The sequence below is a fragment of the Colias philodice genome, chromosome 25, assembly GCF_061535455.1.
Source record: "Colias philodice isolate Cphi_HAF_F1 chromosome 25, ilColPhil1 Martin Lab GWU primary, whole genome shotgun sequence".
Lineage (NCBI taxonomy): Eukaryota > Metazoa > Arthropoda > Insecta > Lepidoptera > Pieridae > Colias > Colias philodice.
Window position 1 is genome coordinate 4,602,842 of NC_143110.1, and position 24,647 is coordinate 4,627,488.

Here is a 24,647-nt window from a genome sequence, read left to right on the forward strand (position 1 = left end):
TCTTGGTAAATCCTCGCTCATTTCCTATCCTAGTACAGTCCATGTCAACGACCTTATTTCCCACTTCTCCAATCCCACTTCTGATTTCCTTCCTAACTTAAAATCCAACACCTTAACCCATCTTAATACCTTACCCCTCCCTACTACGCCTCCTTTCGTATTCCGTCGGTTCTCTGAGTGTAGCGTTAAGAAGAGCGTGTTGTCAATTACCTCGAAGGCTGTTGGTAGTGACTGTGTTGGTCGAAGCATGATCATTCCAATCCTTCCCATCATTAATCCTATCATTACCCATATCCTTAATTTTTCAATTTCTTCAGGAAAATTTCCTAGTGATTGGAAAAATGCTCATATTCTTCCTCTTCCTAAAAAACCGAATCCTGCGACCCCATCTGATTTCCGCCCTATTGCTATCCTGCCTTTCCTATCCAAGGTTCTTGAACGGTTGGTTCAAGAACAACTAAGCATTTTCCTAAATCATAACCAACTCCTAAATCCTTTCCAGTCTGGTTTTCGACCAGGGCACAGCACGACCACTGCCTTAATTAAAATTACTGACGACATCCGCCGAGGTTTCGACAGCAAAAAGCTCACCATACTTACGCTGATTGACTTCAGTAATGCATTCAATAGCGTAGATCATGATGTACTGCTAGCTGTTTTACGCTCTCTTAACTTATCTCTCTCGGCTGCTGACTGGGTACGGAGCTACTTACAGGGACGTCGTCAGCGTGTACTAATTGAGGAACTTTCCTCAACTTGGTGCAATGTGTCCGCTGGTGTTCCTCAAGGTGGCGTTTTGTCTCCCCTCCTTTTTTCCATATTTATAAATTCCATTTCCAATTCCATTGTGTCACCTTACCATATGTATGCAGACGATTTTCAATTGTATAACCACGCCTCACTCCTTGAACTTCCTGAAGCGATTTTCCAAGTAAACGCTGATCTTGCAGCAATTGTCAGATGGAGCAAAAATCATGGTTTAACAGTTAATCCTCTCAAAACCCAGGCTATTATATTCGGAAGTAGGCAATTAATCTCGAAAATCGACTGGACCAATTTTCCGAACGTCATCGTTGATGGTGTACTTATCCCGTACAGCACGCAGGTTAAAAATCTTGGCCTGACTCTTGACCAAACTTTCTCCTGGGATGAGCAAATTAAACAAGTGAAAAAAAGGGTTTTTTCTTCTGCTTTTTCCTTACGGCGCTTACGCAACTTTCTTCCTATCTCAACCAAAACTGCGTTAGCTCAATCCCTCCTCCTTCCTCTCCTTGATTTTTCTGACTCCTGCTATCCTGATATTCGTGAATATCAGCTGGACACCCTTGAGAAGCTTCAAAATTTCTGTGTCAGATTTATATTTGGACTACGTAAATTTGACCATGTCTCTGAGTTTAGGAAAAGATTAAAGTGGCTCCCCATCCGCCAACGCCGGGATACTCATTTGCTGCATCTTCTGTACACTATTCTATTTAGCCCTAAGTCACCGCAATACTTAAAGGACAACTTTGAGTATTTAAGCTCTAGCAATTCCCTCTCTCTTCGTTCTTCCAACCTGTTATTACTATGCACTCCTATCCACCATTCCAATTTTTTCAACAACTCTTTTACTGTTCGTGCTATCCAACTTTGGAACGCTTTACCTGAGAGTGTTAGACGCGCTAAAACGCTCTCCTCTTTTAAATCACTATTAAAAGATCACTACCTTTCCTTACTGTAGCTTTTTCCCTACCTTTCTGTTTCTGCTTGCTGACATCTGTAACTGTAACCATTGTTTTTGAATGTCTTATCATCTGTGTACTATGGCTTGTGTATAGTATGTATTTTGTAATATGTATGTGTATGTTTAGTATGTATTTAATATTATGTATGTGTATGTACAATATGTATTTTAGTAATATTTTATGTATGTATTTTAGTATGTACCTACATATTTTTGAAGTATATAATATGCAATATTTAGTTTATATAAATATGTGTGTAAATGTGTCTATTTTACATTATTTGCAATGTATTGTTATATTATGTAATTGTAATTATAGTCATTTATTTTGCGCTATCCCACGACCTTCTTACATTTCCTTTCCTACCAGGTTGCCTGGTAGAGATTGCTGTTCAGCAATAAGGCCGCCTTTTGTACAAATGATGCCTTTGTAATTTTGTTCTTTTTTTTTTTCTGCTTTGTCCTTTCATGTTTGTACAATGAAGTATTATAAATAAATAAATAAATAAATAAGTTAGCAAAGAAAATATACTCTGCTTATCCTTTTTTATCGAACTCATGTAAGTACTATAAATTAAAAACTATTTTATCCTTAGATCGCTATATCATCCCTTTGCGAAGTAGGGACAAGCTAGTAAGGGCTTCTACGTAGACTATATCCAAACTAATAGGTATTATAAATGCGAAAGTAACTCTGTCTGTCTGTCTGTTACCCAATCACGCCGTAACTACTGAATCAATTTGCATGAAACTTGGTATAGAGATATTTTGATACCCGAGAAAGGACATAGGATAGGGTTTATCCCGGAAATCCCACGGGAACGGGAACTATGCGGGTTTTTCTTTGACTGCGCGGGCGATGCCGCGGGGGTGAAAGCTAGTATTTAATAAACTCACCATATTCCATATGACAGTTTTCTTGCCGTTTACAGACCGCCCGGCCCATCTCAGAGCAGCGGCAAAAGTGGCAGTTACTCTCCCATTCACTACCCCCTAAACATTCCACCTCAGGCCCAACCTCTATGTATGTTATTAAATCAGATGATTTTAACTCTGAAACAAACGTTTCTATGTGAAATTAATCATAAGTAATAAAATGATTGTTGAAAAATGGGATGCTGGCAACTCTAACAAAAATAAATCACACAAAAAGGGTAAATAATAAAAAACAGAACCAATAACTAGAAACTCAGAATAAGAATAAAAAGATTAGGCAGTCAAACATCCATAGTAAACAAGCGAAAAAATAACATTTCAAGACGCTCCAATCCATGTGGTATAAAAAAAAGACGTGTAGCACTCGGGGACTGCCGCGGTAAAGCTATTGCATGCTATGCTTTCAAGCCACACCTCCGCGCCCCTTTGGAGTGGGGAGCGTGAGGTTTTTCGTTACGCAATTTCTGGATTCGGTCCCCGCGCTCAAGGCCCGCGATAGAAGCTATGCAATAGCTTAAAAAATTGATATAGTTAGGTACAAATTAATTTACTCTGTTACCTTGTTCTGAAGATTCTGTCGTACATGATTTATCATTGTCGCCTGGTTTACATCTTATGGCTGAAACAAATAATTAAAGACATAAATATAATAATTAAATATTATTAATTTGAGGATTTAAAATTGCTTTTACATAGGAATCGGCTCAGGGAATCGGTCAAGATGACATTTTCCCGCCTTTTATTATCTGTGTCAATAGATAATAAAAGGCGGGAAAATGACCAAGAGCGGATAACATTTTTAAACATTACGAATAGGTACATCAAAAGAACGTTCGTTTTTTGATCACTATGTATTTCTTTACTTAGTATTTAATATATTATTATGAGCAATACTTAATTTACTTAAAAATTTAATTGTTTCATATCTTCCTGCAAGTCTAACACTGAGTCAGTTTTTATAGTATTTTCCTATACCGCAGACATCGAATCATCTTGCAAATTATATAATTACAATTTTAATTATATTTCTTTGCATTATTCTCTATTTCTGCGTCAAATTTGCACAGTCTTAAATGTGTTAAAATTTATCGATATATTTCATTGATGAATCTCAGTGAAAAGATTGAGCCAATTTATCAGTGTTTTCAGATCTAGTCTGATGATTATGTTTACCGCTGTGTACTCCACTAAGTGCATTGAAATTTATACGCTATAAGCAAACTATATTATCTTTATATCTAGCATCTTTAAACTTAATACAAGTACTGCATTTATGCGCTGGCTCTCCAGCTATAACTTTTCGGGCGACGTCCAGAGCGCGACTGATCATCAATTTGCCCTTTAGCCTTCGCAATTATTGCAGTTCTATTAATAGCGGGAAACAATTGTCTCGATAATTAGCCCCTGCGTTATCGCTTTGGCTGTAATACCCAAATAGTTGAAATGTTACAAATCACTTAACAGTTACCATGTATTAATTGCAGTGTGGAATAATGACAGAGTATATAGAAAGAGAACAACTATGGAGTTTCTTGCCGGTTCTTCTCTGTAGAAGCTGCTTTCCATTCATGTCATCCCTTCTTGCCAATCGGTGGTAATTGGTATAACTACATATGAAGATTCAAAAGTGCTTCTACAAGAAGTCTTATTGAATAAATAAATGTTTGAGTTTGAGTGTCATCACTTTTCCACACTGGAAATAATACTGCTAAGAAACTAAGATATATGATGGCGCCTTGATATTCCCCCTGATGATTTTAATAATAATCGTTATAATCTACCCTCTTTTGATTTTTATGGCTGCAAAAATTTCATTTGTGTGCGATTTTTATTAGTCAGGTAACAGGTTCAGTATTTTTACTATATCAAAACAAAAAATATTATTCCACGAATGTTTAATGTTTTATTTATTTACTTTTTATTGATTTATTCATTCGGTTATTAGCAAATTAACATAAAGTTCCAATTAACAATATTATCATCTCGGAAAGTGACATGATAAAAGCAGAAACTCATATTATTAGAAAATTTGAATATTTTGATTAATAACGCAAATTATCCTGTAAATTCTTTATCGTAGCCAACAGTTAAGTGCAAACAATAATAATAAAGCATTAATCTCATTATGCGTTTCGTAGTAAACACACACATACATACGGAAAATAAACGTCGATTCTAGTAAGTCGGGTCAAAGATAAGGAGCCGATAACCGCTTCATTCAACGCGCTTATGAATTAAAATGAGTGTTATGATTATGTACTTTAATAAATTGTTCAAATAAACCAAGTTCAAGCGTAGAGTGAACAGGTACCTTCTAGGGAAGCGCGTTTCATCTTAGGCCACATCTCAGCTTATATGATGGGCGGGATGGGCAATCCCCAAAATACATTAAATTTCGGCTTTTGACTGATGTATTTTTAGTCAATAACATAACTACAATTTTACAACAGCTCTTGCGATACTTTTTCTATAAAAGCTGCGACTAGGCACTGCGAGGGCGTACGAGTGAAAATATATATAATAAACTGTAGGTACATATGTAGTTACCTATAAGTTATCTATACTTCTATACTAATATTATAAAGAGGAAAGGTTTGTCCGTTTGTAATTATGTATATGTACATAGATACATATGTATGTATGGTTTTCACCCATAAACTAATGGACCTATTTCAAAAATTCTTTCACCATTAGAAAGCTGCATCTTCACTGAGCAACATAGGCTATGTTGCATTTTCAAAAAAAAAATAGAGATCCTTACCAAAAATGCAATAATGTAACCCAAGGTGTAAAAAATTCCTTAATAAAATTTCTGCCATCGCGTGCGCTGCGGAATCTATTCCTTGAAGTACGAGGATGGTTCTTATGAAAAAAAAAACGTAAACATGTAGGTACCAAGGCCAGGGCGAAGCCGGAGCGGACCACTAGTTCTTTATATTATTATAGACAATTAAAAACTTTTATTCTATTAATTAGTATTGTTCAATGTTTTTGTAAAGCAGGATTAATTAATTGAAACTTAATTAAAGATATAAGACATATTTTCATTTAGAAATCTATAGCCCAAAGATCTCCTAAATTCCTCTTCATAATCAGAGTACCTATGTACCTTTTTAAAGTTTATATTTTTAGCAGAAATTGCAATAGTAGATACCTATACCCAAACGCATGATATCGATAATGTGTAGTTTGGTAACATAAATAATCTGGACTGGTAATACTACCAGAAAAACTGGGATAAAAAGTTGGGATAATATTCGCGAATTTTACACGCAAACATCAATAGTTGAAGGATTTCTCCATGAAAACTTTTAACACAAATTTAGAGCACTTATCGTCTCATAACGTCTATTTTAAAGTGGCTATTTTTAGGTCGCAATTGTCAGTAAAATTGTCGTACTGATTAATTGGCGGCGAGACTAACAGACGCCGTTCTATTAAGTGAAGGCAAACATATTAGTGGCACGGTACATCTTCTTTAGATGTTTGAGAAATAACAACATTTTGGAGGATTGTAAACTGTTGGGAATTAAAAAAACGCACCTTTACAAAATTTACGAGGAAAAGTAGAAAAACGTTTCACAGACGTCCTAAGTACTAATATTTTCAATTCGAAAGATTGTATGTTTGTTTGTTACTCCTTCACGCAAAAATTGCTGAACCGATTTTCATGTAATCTGGCACTTGGATTAGGATTACGATATAGTAGACCCGAAAATTCCACAGGTACGGGAACTATGCGGGTTTTTGGTAGACTACGCGGGCGAAGCCGGGGTCGAAAAATAGTTATAGATAAAACAATGTCTGGATTAACCTCTTTTCTCGGAACTGAACCCTTGGCAGCACCGGACATGACGCACAGGGCAAGCAAATGGCGTATGACTTCATCCGTTATCGATTTACTTGTAAATTAATATTACTCGTTAATAAGGTTAAAGTGTAAGATTACGAATATTATGTTAGATTTGCGCTTGTGTGTAATTATTCGAGAAAATGTGTTAATAATGTTGTTTTCACTTAAAATAATTACTTAATTAAAATAATAAATTAATATTGTCAAAAAAAAAGCCGTCTAAGTGGTGATGCAAGCGAAGTTGATCAAGTGACTAAGCAAAAAAGTATAAGGGATAACTGAATTTCCGTGTCCTCCTATGTATATGTTTCACTGATCGATTACCTTTATGATGTTCTGCCAAACCGAAGCGTTTTTTCAGTCCCACCTTGAATCGAAACCAGGAACTGTATTTTATTTTATTATGTATGCCTGTATTGCCATTATCATATTCCTATAGAGAAATTCTTTATTCTAACGACGAAGCGAAGAGCGATGAATAGGTATATCATAGTACTACGTACTCCAATGTACCTTAATGTGCTAATTTTGATAGTTAGGTAGGTACTTGAATAAATTTGTCATTTTTCATATATGTATTTATTTGCATTTTTTAATACAATTATTAAAAGCAGATTTATGAATGTACCCCGTTTTAATATTGAATGCTCCGGATTAGCTCATTATTGATAAGATTTCAATGCGTCAAACGTAGAAAGTTCACTAATGATGTTATAAAATACACGTAATAACATGTACACATACAATATTTCCAGTTAAACTATTCCTATCGTATTCACATGTTTATAGAATAATATTTTAATTATATAAACAACGCTCGGAATGCGCAGGGTAATTTCATAATTGACGTAAACATAGATAAAAACGGCTTGTGCTGAACATTAATAATTTTTTCTTGTGAATTGAAAGAAATGCTATTCTTTAAGTTCCGTATCTAATTTTACCAACGAAAAGATCAAACAGAAACCTTGGTATAAAAGTTTATTACGGCGAAAAAATGAATGGATTCGCTTGTAATTATACACAAGATTCCACTGTGAATGAAAGGAGAGATTATTTTCATTACGATGTTTAGTCTACCTTACTGATAAGAGATACATTGTCACGCGGGCTGGCTCCAGTGTCTAAAAATTCTCTAAATACGATTGTGTATGTATGTATGGTAGAGTCTGATTTTCTTATAGTTACTTAATTTGTTTTGTGATTTATTTATAACATCTATTAATAGATGCAATTAGATTCGGTGATAATTAATGTTAAAAATATGTTATGACGATTCAAAAGTGCTTCCAGAAGAAGTCTAATTGAATAAATAAATATCCGAGTTTGAGTTTGAATTGGAAAGTCATTTTTAATCAGAAAGTCTTTAATTTCTTATTTCAGGAAAGCTCTTGCGAAGAAATAGCAATAAATTTTAACACTAAAGGGCAGCACTAAATATTCTAAACTATTAAAATATTATGAATAAATTGAGCCCTACCATAGCCGTACAAAATGGACGATTGAAAAATAACGCATGTCTCTTAATTCTCTGAATATGATCTTCCTTATATTTTACTGTAGGGTATACATTTGCAAGGATGTGTCGCTTATTTACTTATTCTGTTTTATCTTAAGTTACAATCTGAATGTTTAATTTCCCTATGGTCATGGTCGTGCCGATGTTCACTAATTATTTTTCAGTGTATTTTTAATCAGGAAAACCGAAAAGGTTCCAATTCTGAGGAAAAATGAGTGACAAAGAATAAAACGTCTGTTAAGTATTTAAATAATATATTACATTTATTGATCACTATCTGTCCCAGCAGACGTTGTATAACTTTTCATATTTTGTCTCCTTGCTAGTGCCTTAATAAAAACGTTAAAAAATATCCGAATTGATCGAGCCGATCTCGAGTTTTAAGCTTAGCAACATTTGGCGATTCGTATATTTCGTACTACTGTGCCCCGCGGTTTTACCCGCATTGCTGCGCTCCTGTTGGTCTTAGCGTGATGATACTACAGGTACTATACTTCTATTAATACTCCATAGCCATCTCCCATAAATGGGCTATCTCACAACGAGGAATTTTTCAAATGGGACCAGTAGTTCTGCGATTAGGGCGTTCAGACAAACAAAATTCAGCTTTATAATATTAGTATTATGATTAGTATCACAGATATATGATTAGTATACCTCTAGATTCGTTATAAGTTGTCAGTGGCAACCCTACATAAAACAGTAATGCAAGGCGCAAGCTCGAACTTCTAACGGTAAAGTAGGATCCGCCTGACCAATGTAGGTAAACGTTCCAGTTTATTTGCATTTCTCTTACGGTTTTCCTTAATAACTGTTAAACTATACGACTCGATAAATAAATAACGCATTATCATATTTTGCAAACACAAAACTGGTTTTATTTTGATACAGCTTTTATCTTTGGACACTTTTGTTCGGATACGCATTTGTGGCGATATGCTTGACTTCGAGATTACTTATAAATGTATGTGTCACTATTTTTATAAATAAATTAGTAACTAGGTAGGTAGGTAGTAGATAAATAAAAAACTTCTTACAATTCATTACCAGTTTAAGTAGTTCGAAAGTTAGGGCATTTCATGGTATATTTATTATGGCAATAAAATATTTTTTCCTTTTATTTAAAATATCTTTGATATCTCCAGGATAAAATAACGTACCACAGTGTATGGCGTGATATCCAGAAGCACAAGTGTGGGCTACGTCACTCGTTATCAAAGGTCACGTATTCGTGTGATGTCACTGTTACGCTACTGTTCGAACTTCCTAAACAGATTTTCGATGATGGCGGCGATGAACTATAGTAGGGTATAATTATTAATAACTAGCTGTGCTCCACGGTTTCACTCGTACCTATAAGCGTGATGATATTATAATATAGCCTATAGCCTTACTCGATAAATGGGCTATCTAACACAGAAAGAATTTATCAAATCAGACCAGTAGTTCCTGAGATTAGCGCGTTCAAACAAACAAATAAACTCTTCAGCTTTATAATATTAGCACAGACTAATAATAATATACTACATATATACAAAGATATTAGTATAGATTAAGATTGGGACACCGACAGTTATACCCTAAGAAGAGGTTGAAAACGACGGCCCTTTCCTACATATGTATAATATATAAAAATGTAACGTTTTTCTGCATGTCCTTTATATGTCGAATCGTAAACATTTGATCATGCGATGATCTTCAGCAGTTTTGTGCATAAGCCCACAAAGGTTTTTGAGTTGGTACGACCAATCTTCGACAGTTTACCAAAGCCAAAGCCACGTTGCACAGCTAGTTTCATGAATTTTTGCAAAGCAGAGGTAACGATAAAAGTCTATGAAGAAATCAAGACAAATAACATCTTCCAATTATTGAATTGATAACAGTTTTCGTGTAAGCTTGAGGAGGAGATTTTACATTTTGAATGTTAGTTTTTGAAACGTCATTACATATTTTAACATTTACCACCGATTCGGAAAGCAGTATCTACGGAGAAGAACCGGCAAGAAACTCCATATAGTTGCTCTTTTCCATCTTTACTCTGGTTTTCCTGAATATGATCGACATTGACATGATATTTCAGTTAAAAATTATATCAATAGAAACAATATACTGCTTTATCCGTTATCATAATCTGGAAATTCATTGCTTTTCTATTCCTCTTCGTTTTTGTGACTTTAAAATGTAATATCCAGTACTTAATTTATTATTATCAGAGTAATAATAATATAAGTGGATGCATTCAGTGGCGGATTTACCAGCAGGCTGAGTAGGCTGGAGCCTAGGGCGGCAAATTTTAAGGGGCGGCAAATTTAGTTCATAAATTTATTATTTATTATACATTAATGATTATGAACTTTTAGAATATCGCGATTCGATATTATAATCGAAATTTAGTAATTTTTACATATTATATTCTTCACTGATAAGTGATAACTGCTATAATTTTTTCTCCGTGTACCTAATAATTATGAGATCTGCTTACCCAATTCAATCGATATAAGTAATATCGATAGTCTAATAAAAATACTGATCAAAATTGACTAATTTTTATTAAATAAAAAACTTGTCCAATATCTTATAGAGATCATATTAATCAAATAACTGATAGTTGAACGACTGTGACTTGACAATAAAAAAATTCCCTCCACAAAATATGAAGTGAGACAATTTCCTCATTAGAAAATTGATACATTTTATTAGTTAATTATTTTATTTGCAGTAAGAATATGTTTGGAAAATCCAAATGAGCAGGCCTTAAGCACCTCATGTCGTACACGAATTATTTACATCAGTAGATTTGATAACAGATAACTTTTTCGCAAAGCCAACTTTTTCAGAAAATGCCAATCGGAATGAATTAACCCATTGACCACCGTAAGCCCCGATCGGGGCGCGACACAATAGATTTTCTATTGTGTCTGTGATTCCGAGGACTGATGGATTAATTATAATAAGATAAAACAATACTCAGCTGCAATTTTTTATTCAACGGCTTCTATCCAGTTAAACAAGTACATATATTAAAAAAAATTGAAGTGAAAAAATTATTTTTTCGAAAGTTAGGTACTTATCGTGTTTACTGTAAACACGATCATCCAAAATCCATACGATATGGCATTAAAATTATTTCCTTTTAAATAAAAAATAATTAATCATAACCGAAAAAATAATTTTTATAAGCTCAGCGATCATTTTTCTTTCCGATAAGTTGCTTTTTAAATAATATTCATGTACATCATATTTGTTAGGTACCTACGGTTTAATGTGAGAAAACATCGGATTTAGATTTTTAGGCAAGAGTAGAGCATACCTACCTACTACGCGCTTCGCACTTAAGGTGATGAATTAATTTTTCTAACATTTACGGCCCTTTTTAAACCTTCGTAATTTTTATATTATTAAAGTTGTCGTGATGAAAATTCTTGACAAGAAAGTTCAATAGTAACACAATACGTCTACCGTTTTAGAAACATGATTCCATGATATTTTCTCGATAGAAAAAAAATACAAAGTTGCCATTGTTATTTTTTTTTAATCTCTGGCATCTTCAAAATAACAAACGTAAAGTTACGACTTTTTGTATATTAACTATAAAATATACAACCTATACGTCTACCGATTTAGAATTTTGAAATATGCGATGGTTTTGAAATAAACAAGAAATACTTGAAATTAGCGCGAGACCAGCCAATATAGCGAGAGCCGCCCTGTACCTTCCTACCCCGATCGCTGCACGAGTCATTCCCGCTACGGCCGTCACACGGGGAACTTGTGTCGCTCGCGCAATCGTAACAAAGGGTGACAACACGATAAGACAAAATGAGACAAATGGGGACAATAAAGAAAATAAGAAGAAGAAACATAAAGGTTGGAGGAAAAAGAATGCTTACAATTGGAACAAATTAATGAAGTAAGTTGGTTTTATTTTAAATTTGATGATAATTGTATTATAGACGATGTTTGATATGTACCCCTGTTTTAAGTACATAACGAATTTGTAAGATTTTTTCATTTATAGCATAGATAATCTTTTCAGAAATCCGGAATCCAGAAGGAAAATAAACCCACTGATTGTTCACAATGTGAACCCACTCCTTCGTAAGTACCTTTATTCAGTCAAAAATGTATGTTATCAACGCTCTACTTTTTTTATCGCATGATTCCATTTTTAGCAAAAAGCAACAAAGTGCAAAGAAATAAAAAATCATGGTGAACTTAGTGGAAGTATGGTGGACGTAATATGGAACAGGAGCTCATTGGAGTAGTATTATATTTAAAAAAAATACGAAAAAATTTCAAGAATTACATTTCTTAGTAGGTGGTAGATAAGTATGTTGTATAAAGAATTTGATGTTGATATTTATTTCATTTATACTTACTACACCTGTGCGGGAAATTGCTTAGTACTAAAACAGGTTTATATTCATATTTACATAGTAATGTGAGTTTTCATTTCGAAAAATTTTGTGTAAGTATATTAAATTGAGTTCCTGGGTGATCTGGAAACACAATTGGGCCCGGAAGATGGCGCTGCAGTCACTCCTCCTAATCACATGAACCGATTTGGATGAATATTTGTGTGCACATTTCATTGTTGTGGGATGATTGGTTGATTCGTTTTCACATTAGCTAATATTATGTATTTTTGTTGTAAACTTAATTTAATGTTTATAATACATTATTATTGGTATAAATAAGACAGTGTTCGTCTCACATTGCTGTACCTGCCTACCTACCCTACCAGGGCCTAACTTTGTTCTGGCTATTTTATTTTGATTATTTGTAATGAATAATTACAATTATAATAGAGTGCAAAAAATAAATACATGCGTCAATATATTTTGTGTTTTTTTTAAACAATTTTTTTATTTAAAAAAATATCATTCCGACCGCGGCTTTGCCCGCGTGGAATTAGGTTATATCGTGAATCCTGTTTTATCCCACAGAAGTGTTCAGTTCGGATAAAAAGTATCCTATGTGTAAATCCAGGCAATTAGCTATATTTTATCAAAATTGGTAATGTAGTCTTGACGTGATTAAGTAACAACTAACAAAAAAATATACAAATTAACATCCAAAGTTTCGCATCAGTTTTACTGTATTAGTGATATCTTCCACTCTTGACTTTGACTGAGAAGAATTAGGGTTTATAACTTCTTTTAGAAATAGTACCTTTCATTTCTGGGTATGATGTAATATCTACGTCAGCATCAAATTGTATCTAAATCAATTCAGTAGTCCGCGTTATTGAGTACCATTTCATTTTTTCAGAGTAACAATATTTTTTGTTATTTTAAAGATTATTTATAACCTGTATTATTTTGTAATAAAGTAAACATTACGAAATAATAATAATTATTAATAATGTCTAAGTAGTTGTTAAAAAGAAGATTATTTGTTTATAAGCAAGAAAATAAAACCAATAAATCAACAATTAAATAAATGTAAGTATAACAATATTATAACTGTATGACGACTCCATACATGTTTGTCCCGAGTCGGCCAGCGGCAGCGCGGCGAGTTTGCAAGAATGACTTCGCGCACACCCGCGTTCGCGATAGCGAACTATTAGACTCCGCCCGCCAAGCAGTGGATTTATTTTTGTGTATCGTCTTAAGGCATGCATGTGGTATACGATTGAGATATGTTTTCCTTAAAATAATGTTTTTTGATAATTCTTTGTTGTAAAAATAATCAAGGATCTAACACGGTACATTACTTCTCAATAATAATAACTACATGGGAAAAATTGATGTAACGAGGATGATGGAGCACAAATTATAAAGTTGAAATTTTATTAATAGAAAATTGATATGATTGTGGACTAAGATATAAAAATTTAGAGGCGGCAAAAATTGAATAGCCTACGGGCGGCAAATCTATAAATCCGCCACTGGATGCATTCAGTATAATTCATTACATATTGCAGTCCTTTTATAGAATAAGAGGAGGAAAATGAGCAAACGTGTCCATCCACTACTAGGTTTTCGTTTTTACAGACACAAATATCTAATAGAAATGAGGAAAATTATTTTAACTTAGAAATAAAACACGTTAATGGATTTTAAACGCAATTTACACATTATACTATAAGCCCGACGTTTCGCAGACTTTACAGCGAGCGAAGTCAATAAATAATAGCAAAAATAGCCTATTTTTCCATACGTGATAATTATACAGGAGCTCCTGTTTAATTGTCACGTATTCTAATAAAAAGGTTAAAATCTCGTATAATACGGTGATTATTCTTTTAATTGACATGACAATCTTCGCAATCAGCGTTAATATGAGAATTTAATTAAATAATGACATGTCATGTTGTGATGACACTAAATTATCTATGACTGAAGAAAGTACTCTATCCATAGACAATGCCCTCAAGGAAAACTTTGTTTCCCACAGTTAATGGCCCTATTGTTGTTCCTTAATTGAAACCCCATAATTACACTATTTATCTAGTTATATTATTATGTTTAGTTTGTCATTCTAATTTGTATAACCGGCAATGTATGATTAAATCATGCAATACATGGTAATGGTGGACATATTTTCTTAACTTTAATTAAAATAACCTATTGTTAATTGTTCTCAAACTATCGATTAAGTACGTCTTGATTTTTACCAGGTACATACCTAGAAAGACTTCAGGAAGACTAATTGAATTAAAATAAAGGAAGAATAATTTAATTATGAATGAATAATGTAATGTATGAATGTATCATCATGTATGCACCCATATCAACCGTACACCCATAGCATACGAATAAGCCTATTCTAATCCCACCAGGTGATCCATTTTTTTCTATTCTTTAAAAATTATATATATATTATAGCCCTGCTGATTATCTTTCTTTATGTTCCACCTCAAAAGTTTATCTGCCGCAGAAAGTTTTTATTAATTTATATAATTCTCCTGGTCCATATTTACGCCAAGCGCGATGCATCCAAAATGTCTGCTAGGCTATAATTTTACGAATATCAAATTGCATCTTAACATCTCTAATTCCTAAAACTTTATTTGACTTAGGTACTCAAGGTTATCTTGACCGCAGGATTGCAATTAAAATATTCATAAACTCTTATTAAACAATTACGTCGATTAAAGTCCTATAACACGCAAAAATGCAATTAGCAGAGCATGTTCCGTGATTGTTTTTACAATATTTATTTACATTTACTTGGGGTAGTCCCATGTAGATATTTGACGGTCACGACCAGTTATTTACATAATAATTATATTATTTACCTATTTGTAGATGGTTTAGTGCAATCCTAATCTAATTTTAATTAGAATCAAAATTTACGTGTCTAGCAGAATTTTTAGAATTGGAATAAATTGAAAATCAATACACCCTATTTTAGTGATGATGAAGATGATGCCTTATGTTTTCAAATACCTTAAGAGATGAAGTAACAGCAATCGCTTGTAGATTTGGTATTCCGTACAAATGTTTCATAAGAGCACTGTCCAATAATTAAATCTAATTTTTATATATTTCATAAGGAAACTTTTCTAAAACATTAACTGGTACAGTGGTTCACAGTCATTTATTTCTTCAACTATACATTTTTGAAAAGGCGTTTTTGTATCGTTAAATATTATACAGGGATTATTTACCAGAAGTTTAGAATGCAATTTCTACACAGAAAATAAGTGAACATGTTCTTCTTTGCACTAAAATGCTTGGTTTCATCAACTATCCCAGATCTAGTTGGGTGTCATGTACATTGCTTGTGTCAGTACTTTTGCCAATTTAGTAACAGCATTCTACCCTCAACGCGACGCGACGGTATAAAATATATTGGTTTCGATATAGCATTTCAGCAAACCAAATAAAGTCAAGGCAATTTAATATAGTCCATTAAAATTTTACAATTTAAGGACCGAATGTTGCATTTTAGAACGATTTAGGAGAGAGACGGAAGAAACTTAAAACAAAATGAGGTATTGTTAAAGTGGGTTCTACTACCTATACTGATTAGTGTATGTTTTTATATTACTGACGGATTTTAAGTCTGACGTTCTGTGGTTCTACATTTGTCCAGTGATGTGCATAAAATCCAGACCATGCTAAACTCCGAGATTGTTTTAAAAAAAGTTATTATATATTTATCGAAATAATGCCCTTAGGGATGCTAATCTCACAGCTAATCTCTATTTTTATATAATAAAAATGAATAGCTGAATGTGTTGGTAAGCACAAATCTCAAGAAAATGTATACCGATTTCGTTATTTCTTTTTTTATTATATTCCTTGAAGTACGAGGATGGTTCTTATGGAGAGAAAATGTACCACCGGCGAAGCCGGAGCGGATCGCTAGGCTAATTATAAAAAAATAGTCGTGTTGTGGTGTATATTTGAAGACTATAGTACCTCCCGTGTGGTCCCATTTAAATTTGCTCTAGTTCTGACAATTTGAAAGCGATTTTGGCTGAAAAGCTATTCAGTATATTATGGCATTTAGTGATAGTAATGCTTAGTCGATAACTGCAGCAGAAAGCGCTTCGCAAAATGAAAGGAAATAAACCTATCATATAAGTGACTGCCGTCAAGTTAAGATATTTGATACTTGGTACAAACTTTTAGCGATACAATCCCTACTATAATACTATAAATGCGAAAGTAACTCTGTCTGTCTGTCTGCCTGTCTGTTACGCTTTCCCGCTTAAACCTCTCAACCGATTTTGATGAAATTTGCACAGGCAATCTTTAGACCCTGAGAAAGAACATAGGCTACCTTTTATCAAAACACCACGGGGCGAAGCCTCGGGCGGAAGCTAGTACCTTAATATTTATATGTAGTAACTACATACATAAAAGGTATTTTATAAGCTTTAGATTTTTTGGAATAAGTTTTATTAATTTAATTCTTTGATATTATTTTAATGATAAATAATATGGATTAGATAAATGAAATGGATTTAAGTTACTGGAACCAACCAATTTTATATTCTGCAGTATAATTTTTTAAATAAACATCTATTGGTTTTTATTTTGTTGTTATTGTAAAAATTTCCATATACTCCCATTTCCACGAACACAAAAAACTGTCACTTATGTATCACAAAGACCGGTTCATTTGAGACGTTATTGCAAACAAACATCCTTATAAAATTAGCATGATTAATAATTAATGATTCGAGAAAGTAGATGTAGCTGTATTTTCTAGGTTTTAAATAACATTTAAATAAAGTCAAGTCCCATGTCCCCTAGTGGGGTAAGGGGCAGATGCATTATACATCTGTTTCACTGATCGATTTTCTTTAGGGACAAGTAGGTATCACAAGCCTTCTGTGTCCTGCCAGACCGAGACATTTTTTTTTCTTCGTCTCCACCGGGAATCGAACCCAGGACCTCTCGGTATTACGCTGACGCGTCAACCACTGTACCACGGAGGCGGTCAAACTGAAAACATTTACATACTTGTGGGCTGTGGCTAATCTTCGACCTCAATGAGCTTTTGCAAAACTTTCTGAACTGCGGGAATTTCCTATTTGAATGTATGTACCATTTTTTGTGGTAAGTAGGTATTTATCATTCTGTTTAATTCTATTGTTATCGTTGTTCGCTTTTCAGTTTAATTAAATGTAATAATTTTAATTTTATAATTTGAATAGTTTAAAATGTATATGATAAAAGCTTTAAAGTTTGTATTGAAAATTACTTACTCCATCATTATATATTTACTAAATGCTTCCCAACTAAGTCCAGCATCGATAAACCGTTAATAAATTAAAACAAATCGATTCTAATAACTATCAATTACACACAATTGAATGTAATACAGGTAATTATATGAAATTATTTTATAATTGTGTGTTTGTTTGTCACACAAGTGGGTAGACTTACCGCTGCTCAGGCTAAGCTCCGCGCAGCCAAGGAACAGGCCGACTGCAAGAAACCACTTCATTTCACACAATCCTTTAACACACAACACAATAAATCCTGCAGCACGTCCACCTCCCACCACGGCTTTCTCACTACTGATCCTACTTTGCTTACAATTATACTGATCAAATACGCAAAGCTGTGCTGCTTCCGTTTTCGGAACATTCGCTCTAAAGTTGAGGGTGCGATGGGCTATTTTCGTACGACACGTTTTTGTTCAGCTGTATGTAAGTTTGCAAAGCTGTACGCTATAATTATGATAAAGTTAATAGTTCGAAACTCATGTAATGCGTTGTGGATCTGTAATCAAAAATACTGATGGGGCGGGATCACTATGAATGACCCCCGATGTGACTTCAATAATAATATTGTCAATTAGAACGCATGTTTACTTTCGAGCGATCAATTGATTGCACACGCACTTTATTTTATTATTTTCACTTAATTTTTTGTCGAACAATGTTTTTACGATGAACGATGAATTACATTCGATTTTTCAAAAATTTTACTTTTTTAGTTAACTAGATACATACATTCAAGAATTAAATTTAAAAAGTTTAGTGTTAACTTTTTAATTTTTTTATACTAGGTAGATATGCTTATAATATATAATTTCGTGTATAAAATATACATTTTTGCTTTCTAAAAGTCTAACCGGTCATCGCCGCGGTAAATAAAGCTCATTATTTATTTATACCCTCAATTCTTGAAAACCGATCGCGCTTCTAAAAGCTTTCCAAAACTCTTTTTTATTATTTTTGGCGGGCTCTGGCTGGAAGCAGATTCAAACTTTTTAAAAAAGTAAAAATCCACAGTTAGCAACAGACTGGAAACTTTAAAACGACAAAGATTTGAAAATGCGAATTCTAAATTTAAACGGATACATTCCAAACAGAACAAGAACTGTAGTCGTAAAAAGCGCACTAAAGTTAAGCCTCCGTTTAAGCTGTACGACATTGTAAAGTTTTGCAAATAAATTTATTTGCCAATAATTTAACAAAAAGAATCGAACGAACTAAATAATAATTAAGTTAAATATTTATTAAGCAAAGATTAAAAAACGTGTTATTCACAAATAAAAAAAAGTTTGATTAGGTAATAAAATGTGTTTAAAATAGTCGTATCGGATCCGTATCGTTAGTTTTAAATGATAAAGAGCGCGGAGCCTTTGATAGCGTCCCACGCGGCGATCGAGAACCCGAGATAGGCATGCATCGTAAGAATAAAGCCAGATTAGTGAATATTTTAAAATTTAACTTGAAATTCCGAAAACATCCCCGTATTAAAAGCGATAACGCGAAAATAACACGACAAAGATGCCGCGCCACGTTTCAAGATAAAGAATATTTATATGCGACGCGCGTCACTTCGTATGGGAATTTTCTAAAATTGTCTACAAAATGTACGAGACGGTTAATTATAGTCTGTCAGTGATTTACGTGTCTCTGGTTATTTAGACTCTGCGCAAACCTATATTCGTTTGACATTTCGCAGAACGATTTAAAAAAAAGTAAACTGTACATATTTTAAATTGTCGTAAGTACCAACTTTTCATAATTTTTTACTCATTCCTAAGTAGTTAATTAATAACTCTCCTTTTTTTCATAAAACTTAATTAAATTTCTTAATAAAAATTAATTAAATAAAAAAAAAATTCAGATTCTAAAATCAAATTTACTTTTATGTAATTCAGCATTATATCGGTTAAAATTACTACATAGTAACATAATATAATACAAAGTCGCTTTTTCTGTCCCTATGTCTCTTTGTATGCTTAAATCTTTAAATCTACGCAACGGATTTTGATGCGTGAGTGATTTAAGAGGAAAGTTTTAGTATGTATAATTTATTAGGTTTTAGACAAAGCGGGCGAAGCCGCGAGCGATTATGTAGTAATTAATAATAACAAAACTTAGATATTAACTACATATTATAATATGTAGGTGTTATTAAATAACGTATTTTATCTTCTGATTGGTAGGTACATATTGCAAATATTTATTTACTTAAATAATAATTGCTCGATCTTTAAACTTTGAAGGTATCTCCAGAACTGCAGATAATAATTTGTATGGCGATGTAAAAAAGTCGTGGGTTTGAGAGCAGACCAGCATAATAAAAAGAAACGATTTTTCAATTTATTTGTAGTTACATGTGTATTATCTTTTAGAGGGGCTAATACCGTGTAAAAATGTGGGTCATATATTATTTTGTAGTCAATTCGAAAGCTCAGAGAAAAGATAATTTAAATAAAAATATCATGAAAATACGCGATTTAGAAAGCAAAATGTTTTCGAATACGCATGGCGTATGTGTTTCATTTAACTGTAATTTCGATAAACAACGAAACATTCGTCATGTATGCAGATAATAATTGGCTAATAAAGGACTATAGTGATTACACTCCAATATAATATGGCGCTAGCAATGCGTCACTCCTGATAAGGAATTTCATAATAAACGTCTGCCGACCGAGGATGTTCCCATGACTATCGTGGCCTCAAATTCCGGTGCCTTCTATCTCTTTATATCCGTTTTGTTTATCCTCGCTTTTTCAATTTATCCAATGGGAAACCTGACATTTGCCAGGTATATACCACCATGAAACTATGCCGCTATGAAAATGCTCTGTATGCAATCTTCATCAGCCCATATACGTCTCACTGCTAGGACACGGGCCTCCTAAGAAGGTACACATACAGTCCCATTAAACACAAACTGCGTTGTGGCTCTTTTCTGTGACCACAATGTGATGTCACGAGCATTTTTTCGCTCAATGAGTGTTTGCGGTCTTAACATACATAATTATCTATAAGTAACCAAAATACTTAATCTTAAAATAATATTCAAACTTAACAAAACCGTCCTCATTTTGAAAAAAAACGGGACCATACGGGAGGAACTAGCCCTCAAATAAAAAAGGAATCATGGAAACACCCAGTTGAAAAACCAGAGCTAACTAACACAATACAATTGAGATCCTCTCTCTTTTTTTAAGTCGGCTAAAAATTCCTCTGAATGATGCTTCGCAAGTGGAAGCTTTTCGTTTCACTTGTTATTTATTTAATCTATATAATATGTACCTATATAAAAATGAAACCCGTTTCGCGTTGTCACGGCATCACGTGTGAACGGCTGAACCGATTTCGATAATTCTTTTTTTATTATATTCCTTGAAGTACGCGGATGGTTTCATGTAGAGAAAACGTAAATATGTACCACGGGTGAAGCCGGGGCGGACCGCTAATTGTTTATATTTATTTAGCAAGCTTTATCGCAAAATGATGATGTCACTGAGTCGCTTATAACTAATACAAATTAATAATTCAAACATAATAATCACTTACATACTTATATGAATATAATAGTCTGATGTGACTAATGTGTTCTTTGGTTGAATAAATTATTAGGGGCAATACAAAACAACTTTACAACTAGGGCGCCATCTAGTTCTTAACTACAACACGCTATAAAATAATTGCTGAAGGAGTGAATGTGAACCTTTTGCGAGGAATCCATATCAATGTTAATGCGAGTCTGTTTGTTTGTCATTTATTCACATTGCATGAGAGCAATATTATGTATTGAACATGCCTTTATTAGCTTAACCTTTCTTTCCTATACATTAAAGGTTGCTTGGTTGCGATCGTTACCTAGCGATAAGGCCGCCTTTTGCTTTTTTTTAAATGCTTTGAATACTAAATGTTTTTTTGTTTCTATAGCAATAAAGGATTTGCATGCATTCGTTCTCCTGTATGTTTGTATGTAACCATAGTATGTAACTAACCAACTCCTTTATACGCGATTTTGACCTTTAAACGGCCTGATTTGATTCAAACTCTGTACACATAAGTAGCAAGGATCAATAAGCCTAAAGGAATCGGTTACATACAAACATACAGGTGAAATTAGTATAGATCAAACGATAAGACCTATGCTCTACCATGGACCAATTTAATACTCAAGTACGTAGTATATTATTATTAGTCTGTGCTCAAGTGGACACTGGACAATCGCCATAGTTAGTAAACAACGTAATTCGTTTCTCTGTTCCCAATTTTGTCGATAGATGTCACTCGCAGTAGCATTTGACATTTTTTATAAATGAATGGTTCTTGTCGTACCAAAGACGTTTACAGTGCCACAAACTTATCTGACCCGGTGGCAAAAACTGGAACTACGTGCCGCCATTTTGAAATGTCACATTTTCACAGACTTTTCATACGGAATATTTTGTTTATATAAAAGAAAGCGACATCAGTGACACCTGTCACCGGGTCAGATAAGTTTGTGGCACTATACTAGAAGACGTTATGAAAATCATTTAAGAGCGCGCGTTCAATTTAGCGCAAGTCAAAATCTACTCGATCTATCGAAGCTTGCGCTATCCTTTTACTATGCAAGGCAAAGGTCAACAGGGGTCAGGCAGAGCGCCCAGCAACATGTACCCGTATATATTATATTACTCTATGATGTCCTCTCTCTGGAAAGGCTTGCTGCCGACTGCAAAGTGCAATTAACAATATTACTTGCTCTGTGGCTCTCAGCTATACATTATTCCTCTATGTCTGTGGCCGACTGCACACTGCACAGACAGCACAGTGCACAGAGCAAGTATGGCCGATTGCATTGTGCATAATATGTATTTCTATTCTCTTTGGCCGACTGATTTGAATCGGGTCGCGCGCAGAGTTTTATAGTACTTTTAAAAAAAATTGTAGAAAAATTAAAGAAATACCTTAGTTGATTTTTTGAATTTTATCTTATAAATAAAGAAGATATTCTTTTATTACAATATGTTTAAATTATATTCAATTAAGTACGATATCTTGGTGAAATTTATCGACTATAATTTCAAAAAAAAATCACATTGTTCGGATTTTAATTTCATAAGTTAGGAGTTCAAAATAAAAAAATCTTTTAACTAACGACTTTAATAAGGATTTTTGCTGTTAGTTAAAAAACATTGTTAGATTTGCCTATAATTTCAGATATTTTTAGCTTCGAAATTAACACTAAAAGTGAAATCAATCAGTTATCTTGATGGTATTCACAATTACTGTATTAATCGAAAAAAACTCTAACTAACAACAAAGACAATAAAATTTCCGAAAATTATTAGTAATTCATATGTTTGTAAGATAAGTTGATGGACAATTCAATTTAAAAATTACATATTTGAGCCAAACAGCGCACCGACCGCGTACACGCTCTTAAATACGTGAATCTCAAAGTAAATAGCAAGTGCACTATTAGGGTGCACTCACACACATCAGTCACCGTCACGGCACGTCACCGGACAGGATTAAAAAAAAATATGTATCAATAGTTCTAGTATGACTCTGTTCCCACACGACAGTCGCCGGCACGAAATCTATCAGTGACGTCACCGGTCAGGCACGTCAAATAATCTTTCCATACATGTATCATACTTTTATCCCCACTCACCCGGTGCCGTCACGTCTCAGTTCAGTCAGCGTCGTGCTACCGTCAATAATTGCTACATGTTCTCTAGCGTGACACACGTCTAATCACTGACTAACCTGATGTATGTGTTCAATGATTCAGTCAAACCGGCGACGTGACTGACGGACAACATGACGGTGACTGGTGTTTGTGGATACGTACACAAACCGTCACCGATCAGTCATCGGTGACTTGACGGTGAGTGATGTGTGTGAGTGCACCCTTAGATATGCGTGTGCCGTGTACTACTACCATTTGTCTTGAAAAACATGTTTCGATATGTTGTATGGCACCATTTTGCCATGACCATAAATCTGGATACAAAACGTATTGGCTGGTTCACACTTTGATTAGTGCGAGTGCAGGTGATGAGTAGTACTACGTGTGGACAGCGACTGTTTAGTGCGAGTGTTTAGTAGGCTGTGTAGTAAAGTGAATAGAAGCGTGTTCTATTTTTTTGCGAGTGGACTGCGAGTAGCCACGTCCCGCGCGCCCTCCCTTCCCCCTCACTCGCAGTGTGCCTGCCTAAACACGTCTGGACAGGAGTGTTTAGTGTTTAGCGTAGTGTGTAGCGTCGCGAATTTCACCATTGTCCTGCACTCGCACTAATCACATGCACTCGCAGTTGAATTGGACACTACTCGCACTACACACCTGCACTCACACTAATCACCTGCACTCGCACTAATCAAAGTGTGAACCAGCCATATGTTATAAAACAAGAAAAATCGGCAGCGGACTCATCGCGGAATTCTTCCTCTTTTTCTAAATTCTACAATATTTGTTTATCTGTGGTTTTGGAAATGTCATTTGTTACTCTATATCTGTATTCTGTGCTCTATTAACTCATAGAGAGGTAAATAATAACTATATCAGAAGCGCGGGAATCTTCGAACGAGCCGGGTGTAATTTTTGAAATTTAATTTGAAAAAAAATTTAAATTAATGTTCAATTGAGTTTGGCTTTGTATATATCTTTTGTTTCCTATATATAAACTTGTAAATTAGTGTAGTTAGTAGTTTTTTTATTGGTAAGTCTATTTTATTCTGATTTATAGTATGTAAAAAAATTTTTGCACTTAAATTTTGGCGGGCTGATCGATGAACGATCCTCCCGACCCTATAGCTTCAGGACCAAGTTTCCAACTTGGTCCTGAAGTAGCTAGTTATATTACGGTTCCAAGTATAGAATGTGAAAACGATTTTACATTAAAAAATAGTTGGGTGGAAAGCACTCCTAAAAAACGCAGGCTAAGGAAAC

General features: G+C 34.0%; 1 protein-coding gene and 1 long non-coding RNA gene across 7 annotated transcripts in view; one reads left to right on the forward strand and one right to left on the reverse strand.

Moving 5' to 3' along the window:
* The window catches only part of LOC149477329 (uncharacterized), a 36,730-nt gene extending 18,696 nt beyond the window's left edge, over positions 1 to 18,034 (reverse strand). For all 6 annotated transcript variants that reach the window (XM_089710792.1, XM_089710791.1, XM_089710790.1 and 3 more), the window contains exons 1-3: positions 17,883 to 18,034; positions 3,219 to 3,278; positions 2,621 to 2,776 (exon numbers count right to left, since the gene is read on the reverse strand). In XM_089710792.1, the coding sequence (XP_089566918.1) occupies positions 2,621 to 2,776; positions 3,219 to 3,278; positions 17,883 to 17,943 (277 nt within the window). In that variant the 5' untranslated portion in view covers positions 17,944 to 18,034. The remainder of the gene's footprint in view (positions 1 to 2,620; positions 2,777 to 3,218; positions 3,279 to 17,882) is intronic.
* LOC149477331 (uncharacterized) lies at positions 11,561 to 13,234 on the forward strand. Its single transcript, XR_016317621.1, has 3 exons — positions 11,561 to 11,941; positions 12,068 to 12,129; positions 12,204 to 13,234. It is a non-coding gene; the product is annotated as an uncharacterized LOC149477331 (long non-coding RNA).
* Positions 18,035 to 24,647: the final 6,613 nt, after the last annotated feature.